We start from the raw sequence: 7,654 nt of genomic DNA on the forward strand, positions 1-7,654 counted from the left end.
TATACAGCACTTTTGGAGAAAATACTACAGAAATTCTACAAAATTACTACAAAATTAAATATCAAAACAAGGTCCTAATATGTTATCTCACTCTTAGTCGAAAAGGAAAAAAATAACACAGAAATACTAGAAAAACAATACTACAGTAATACTGTAATACAAAAATACTACAATAAGAAGGCTAAGAAAATGCAACTATAGTTATATTATGAAATACTATGACGGAAAAACTATAAATATCCTACAAAAATTCAATAAAAAATAATTTAAAAATACAACAAAAACAACTACATAATACTTCAAATTTATTACAAAATTACATTTCCAACTCAGTGATTGAAAACAGGTACCTAATAAAGTATGCTATTTTGCTTTTATTCTGAAAGAAGAGTATACTACAGAAATACGACAAAATTACTTCACAGCTGAATGTCAAATTTTGTGCCTAAAACAGAGACCTAATATATATACAGTATATAGAAAAGATTACAGAAATACTGGAAAACTACTACCACAGTAATAGTGTAAAACAAAAATACTACAACAGGAATGGTACAAAAATTAAACCACAGTAATGCTACAAAGAAACACTACTAAGATACAACCATGAAAATACTACAAAACAGTAATACTACAAAAATCCTGAAATGAAAAATACTACAACATGATTGCAACAGAAATACAACTAGAGTAATACAACAAATATACTGCAGCAATACTACTATATGAATACTACAAAAATCCCACTAAAGAAATACTACAGAAATAAAACTACAGATATACCACAAAAAATATTACTGAATTACCACAAAACTACATATTAAGTTTAGTGCTTGAAAACCAGGACCTAATGTGTTATTTAGCGTACATTCTGAAAAAAATACTACAGAAATACTGGAATACAAGTTTTATTGTTATACTCTAATACAAAAATAATACTACAGAAATGGTGGGTGTCCTTTAACCACTAGGATTGTAGGGGCACCATTTCCTGTGGTGTGTCTTGGGCGTGTACGGCCTGATGCAGCCCATCCCTTTCAGGCCAAATACATCAACAGTAATGCTACAAAGAAACACTACCAAGATATAACTATAAAACTACGAAAAAAATACGACAACAGTAATAGTACAAAAATGAAAAACTTGGGCAAGTACAGTCTGGTGGCGCCCATCCCTCTTCAGGGCAACAATAACAGAACTACAGTAATGCTAAAAAGAATGACGACCAAGATATAACTATAAAATAAAAATATGACAGAAATATAGTCGTAATACTACAAAAAAAAACACAAACAAAAAAAAAAAAGCTCGGGCAAGTACAGCCTGGTGGCGCCCATCCCTCTTCAGGCCAACAACAACGGAAATGCTACAGAAATACAACTACAGTAATGCTACAAAGAATGACTACCAAGATATAATGACGAAAATATGACAAAAATACAGTAGTAATACTCCAAAAATACAAAAAACAAATAAATAAATAAACTTGGGCAAGTACAGCCTGGTGGCGCTCATCCCTCTCCAGGCCAACTACAACAGAAATGCTACAAAAAAAAATACAACTACAGTGAAGCTACAAAGAAACAACACAGAGATCTAACTATGAAAATACAGCGGAAATACAACAATTGTAATCCAACAAAAATACTAAAAAAAAAATTGGGCAAGTACAGCCTGGTGGCACCCATCCCTCCCCAGGCCAACTACAACAGAAATGCTGCAAAAATACAATTACAGTAATGCTACAAAGAATGACGAGCAAGATACAAGCAAAATACAATACTACTACTACACAAATACTAAAAAAACATTTGGGCAAGTACAGCCTGGTAGCGCCCATCCCTCTCCGGGCAAAATACAACAGAAATACTGCAAAAAATACAACCACAATAATGCTTCAAAGAATGACTACCAAGATATAACTATGAAAATATGACAAAAATACAATAGTAATACAACAAAAATACTAAAAAAAACACTTGGGTATGTACAGCCTGGTGGCGCCCATCCCTCTCCAAGCCAAGTAGAACAGAAATACTGCAAAAAATACAACTACAGTAATGCTACAAGGAATAAATACCAAGATATAATTATGAAAATACAACAACAATACAATCGAACTACTACACTAACACTAAAAAAACACTTGGGCAAGTACACCCTGGTGGTGCCCATCCCTCTCAAGGCCAACTATAAAAAATACAACTGCAAAAAATACAACTACAGCAATGCTACAAAGAATAAATACCAAGATATAACTATGAAAATACGACAAAAATACAATCGTACTACTACACTAACACTAAAAAAAACACTTGGGCAAGTACACCCTGGTGGCGCCCATGCCTCTCCAGGCCAACTACAAAAAATACAACTGCAAAAAATACAACTACAGTAATGCTACAAAGAATGAGTACCAAGATATAAATACTAAAATATGACAGAAATATTGTCAAAATACTACAAAAAAACTTGGGCAAGTACAGCCTGGTGGCGCCCATGCCTCTCCAGGCCAACTACAAAAAATACAACTGCAAAAAATACAACTACAGTAATGCTACAAAGAATGAGTACCAAGATATAAATATGAAAATATGACAGAAATATTGTCAAAATACTACAAAAAAAACTTGGGCAAGTACAGCCTGGTGGCGCCCATCCCTCTCCAGGCCAACTACAAAAAATACAACTGCAAAAAATACAACTACAGTAATGCTACAAAGAATGAGTACCAAGATATAAATATGAAAATATGACAGAAATATTGTCAAAATACTACAAAAAAAACTTGGGCAAGTACAGCCTGGTGGCGCCCATCCCTCTCCAGGCCAACTACAAAAAATACAACTGCAAAAAATACAACTGCAGTAATGCTACAAAGAATGAGTACCAAGATATAAATATGAAAATATGACAGAAATATTGTCAAAATACTACAAAAAAAACTTGGGCAAGTACAGCCTGGTGGCGCCCATCCCTCTCCAGGCCAACTACAACAGAAATACTGCAAAAAATACAACTAAAGTAATGCTACAAAAAATGACTACCAAGATATAGCTATGAAAATATGACAAAAATATTGTCAAATACTACAAAAAAAAACTTGGGCAAGTACAGCCTGGTGGCGCCCATCTCTCTCCAGGCCAACTACAACAGAAATACTGCAAAAAATACAACTACAGTAATGCTACAAAGAATGACTACCAAGACAAAACTATGAAAATATGACAACAGTACTAAGTTATACTACAAAATAAAATACCAGATTAAGTGCTTTAAAGAGGGACTAGATATATCGTTTTAATTTAATTGTATTTCAAAACAAAATTTAATTAATCAATTTAAAACAACATGTTAATAAATATAACATACGGATGCCTGCAAGTATATTTATTTATAAATAATAAAATAACATGTCAGAAATAGCTCCCTGGACACATTTTGGAAACAAATGCGATAAAGTCACTCTTAGTTTTTTTGTATTTATATGATACAATACACAAAATAAGGTGTGTTTGTTTTGCTTCCCTTTACCTGCCGCAGGGCTTCGGTCTGTTTAGGGCTGAGTTCGCCCAGCCTGCCGCTCATGTCTGCAAAATCCCGAGGAACTAAAGCGAGAGGATGCCGACCACGAGCTCCCAAATGCTGAGCCTGCTAATCGGGGAGGCGGCTGCAGGACGCCCGAGGGAGGAGACTTGTTGACAAAAAAGGGAAGACACAAAATAAAATATGCAACTCAACATGACTCCTCTTGCTCTCCTCTTCCTCCTGACCAAATCGAAGAGAGCGAGCGAGGCAAGAGGAGTACTCGCTTTGAACATGCTAGCTTAAACTAGGGTTTGCTTTCATGAGATAAATATTCGACCGTTGTTCGATTTAACGCGGTTTTAGAATAATTGTAGAATTGACTTTACTATATATGCTTGTGTTTAATTATTTTAGGTTTCATTCAAAAACATTTTTTGAGCGGTTAAATCGTAAAATTGATGACTTACATTGAAGTCAAACGAAGCATTTTGTAATATTTGACGATGACATAATTGGTGAGGCTGTTTATTCTTATCCGTCAAAGGCAAGCACAATTTTAAAAAAGTAGGCACAAAATTCACGTGTTATTGTAAATATTGTTAATTTGCAACAGATTAAGAGTACCTCATAGTTATTTGAGCGATTTGAATCCGACTAATTGACAAATGCGTTTTCCTGGATTTCAGGCGGGATGACGTCACTTCCTGGCAAACCCAGAAGTGGATAAAGTCATGTTCTTGTTTCGCTATAGTTGTCTTTGATCCAATGTGTTAAGCGTAAACAACACGCGGTGGCGCTGTAAAGTGTACAAATACTTAAAGGAACAGTGTGTAATATTTAGTGCATCCTAGAGGTACAAAATGAGTCCCAGTAAAAAAAAAAACACTTTAAAACATTGATTTGAATGCCAGGCAAAATACATGAATGATCATACCAGATGACACAGTGCCATCTAGTGGTCAAATATTACACATTGGGGCTTTGAAGGGACAGTGTGTAATAGAACCTCATAGTGGTAAAAAAAAAAGAATCTATTCGTTAAAAAAATCAATAATATCGTTTTGAATAATATACAAAAATACATGAACTATCATATGAACATGCATTCTTTTATATACCAGTAGGTGAAGAATTTGTTATTTATTTGACATGGTAGGAGCTGTGTGTTGGCCATTTTGCTGCTAAAGGTACCCCTAAAACAGACTTTTTCTTTTTTACTTTTCTGTTTTTTCTTGGTTTTTTTTCTTGTTTTTTTTCTTTGCTTTTCTTTTCCTTTCTCTTCTTTTGTTTTTCTTTATATTTCTTTTTCCTTTCTTTACTCTTTTCATTTCCTCCTTTGTCTTTCTTCCTTTTTATTCTTTTTACTTTTTCTCTTTTTCTTCATTCATTTGTTCATTTTTTTCTGTATTATATAATTTCCTTCTTTCTTTCTTTTCTTACTTTCGTTTTTTTTATTTTCCCCCTGTTTTTTACTGCAATTTCTTCACTTTTGTTCCGATAGTGTGTTTACCTGGGGTGCCAAACTAATTTTATTTTGGGGGCCACGTGATAGAAATAAAAATTTTCGTGGGGGACGACTAGTGGATTAGAGAGAAAGAGCGGTGAGAGAGAGAGAGAGAGAGAGAGAGAGATTAGATTTGAGAGAGTAAAAGAAAAAGATAGAGAAAAAGAAAAAAGAAAGAGAAAGAACAAGAGTAAGAGAAAGATATAGAGGTAGAGAAAGAGAGAGGGGAAAAAAAGGGAAAAAAGAGAGAAAAATGAAAGTATGAAAGTAGTTAAGAAAGCAAAAAGTGAAAGAGTTAAAGTAAGAGCAAGAAATAAAGTAAAGAAAGAAAAAGTGAAAGAGAGAAAGAAAGTAGTCAAGAAAGAAAAAAGTGAAGTAGAGAAAGAGATAAAGTAAGAGAGGGAAAGAAATTAGAAAAGATGGATAGATACCGGTAACCAGCACCAATCACCTCCCTGCTCTGTCACTGCATCCTGATCTGTTCCACCTGTCTGTTCTCGTTTGCCACCGGCTGTTCTGAATTCCCTGCCAATCAAGCTCTGTATTTGAAGCCCTGCCTTACAGCCTACCTTTGTCAGATCGTCTGCAAAGCCTACACCCAGAACCTGTTTGTCTGCTCTTCTGACTTAAACCTGGACCTGGACTTGTGTGACCCTTCTTGGAGTTTTACCTACTCCAAGACCTGCCACACCAACCTTGTTGCTCACTTTCCTCTTTGTTCCATCTTTCACGCCATCTTCCTTAAAGGTAGTCCCAAATCTCCACTTCAAGTTTTCTCTTCACTCCAAGACCCTTTCTCCCCTTTCCCCCATCCCTAAATAAACTTTCTTAACGAGACGCAATCATGGTCCTCCTCTGTCTGATCCGTGACATTTCTTTTACCCTATTTTTTTCATTTTTTTTCTACGTTTTTATGTTAACTTTATATTGCGGTTTGACTGTTTCATGCCAACTTAGCTCGTAATAATGAAGTTCAATTGAAAAAAGGACCCAAAGAAATGTGCAGTATAAATTACATCACAATTAAATTGAAGTATTTTCGAACTAATTCATTTATGTCACCTAATACAAAAAATTAAAGGTGTTTTTCAACAACAATGGCCAAAAAATGAGTATAAAATTGCATTTTTTTTTGTTTTTAATCATTTCAATAAAGTACAGTAAAACATTCAAGTATTGTAGTATTTTTCAATTTAATTCGACATTTGTAATTAATTTTGTAAAATCAACTAAAAGAAAAAAAATGACAATTTAACTAACCCAGGGATCGGCAACCCAAAATGTTGAAAGAGCCATAATGGTTCGAAAACTACAAAAACCGAAAAAAATATAAAGCCTTTTTTAAATTTCATACAAAAATTAGTTTTATAATCAAAAAAATATATTTTTTAAACCTTTGGGAAAACATTTGAGTCATATTTGTCAGAAAACCACAAAATGATACAGTAGAATCCCCTCCATCTCTTTCCATTGTAAACATTTTTGAAACGGCTCGTGGGAGCCATTACGGGAGCACCCAAGAACCGCATGTGGCCCCGGAGCCGCAGATTGCTGAACCCCGTACTCACCTAATAAGCATGACAATCTCACGAGGACCTAATAACAATCACTGTCAAAAAAAAAATGGGAAAAAACGTATTAGATTTCCACTAATGATGTAGAAATACAGTGCCTTGCGAAAGTACCGGCCCCCCAAAAACGTTTTGACATATTTCAGGCTTCAAACATATAGATAAAAAAACTCAAAATATTTTGCAAAACATATGAGACACAATCGTGAAAAGAAACCAAATTTATTCAACATTTTATATTGGGCTTAGAAATAAAAAAATTGAAAAGTAGGTGTTGCAAAAATATCGACCCCCTTTCGGTCAATACTCTGTGTACAACCTACTTTTGCTGAAATCACAGCCAGAAGTCTTTTTGGGGTTTGTCTCCATGAAACTTTTCACATCTTGAAGCAAAATTATTTCCCATTCTCCCTTTCATTTCATCGTGTTTGTTTGTGCAAAGCGTTTTTCGGATCTTTCCACAATTGATCTAAAGAAGGGGGTCTCCCAACTTTTTCAAGTTCAGAGCTAATATTTGTTACCAATTAGCGCAAAGTTGATATACATTGCTAAAATAGAAGCTTAGCTAAGATGGAATGCTAAAGAGCTAAAAAGGTAGAAAGATAACTAGCTAGGAAGGCAAAAAAAGAAAAAATGAAAACAGAGCCAGATGTCTAGTTAAAAGGTAAACGGTAGGCTAGAAAGGTTAAAAACAAAGCTACATAGCCAGCTTGAAAGAAGGTCGAAAATTAGCTTGATAACTAATTGTTAGCTAGAAAACATGAAAACTGAAAAAAGCAAGCTAGATAGCTTGCTAAATAGCTAAAAAAGTAGAAAGCTAGCTTCCCATCCACTCTGACAATCTTTCCAGTCCCTTCTAAAGAAAAGCAAGCCCCGAAACAGGATGCTGCCACCACCATGTTTGACAGTGGGGATGGTGTTTTCAGGGTGATGTGAAGCGTTACTCTTATGCAAAACTTACCATGTTGTATTCAGCCCAATAAGTAGAACTTTGATTTTATCCGAACAGATCACATTGTTCCACATGGTTTTTGTGTCTCTCATGAGGTTT

At 34.6% G+C, this 7,654-nt stretch overlaps 1 protein-coding gene across 3 annotated transcripts in view; it reads right to left on the reverse strand.

The window, feature by feature from the left end:
- Positions 1-4,258, reverse strand: part of LOC148349183 (SEC14-like protein 2) — a 29,711-nt gene extending 25,453 nt beyond the window's left edge. Inside the window, exons 1-2 of one of the 3 annotated variants that reach the window (XM_088321213.1) lie at positions 3,996-4,122; positions 3,535-3,694 (exon numbers count right to left, since the gene is read on the reverse strand). In XM_088321213.1, the coding sequence (XP_088177339.1) occupies positions 3,535-3,588 (54 nt within the window). In that variant the 5' untranslated portion in view covers positions 3,589-3,694; positions 3,996-4,122. Of the gene's footprint in view, positions 1-3,534; positions 3,695-3,995; positions 4,123-4,152 lie in introns of those variants that run through there. The other 2 variants (XM_088321212.1, XM_088321214.1) reach the window with 2 other exon arrangements.
- Positions 4,259-7,654: the final 3,396 nt, after the last annotated feature.

The sequence above is a fragment of the Urocampus carinirostris genome, chromosome 17, assembly GCF_059441175.1.
Source record: "Urocampus carinirostris isolate Australia breed hairy pipefish chromosome 17, RoL_Ucar_1.0, whole genome shotgun sequence".
NCBI lineage: Eukaryota > Metazoa > Chordata > Actinopteri > Syngnathiformes > Syngnathidae > Urocampus > Urocampus carinirostris.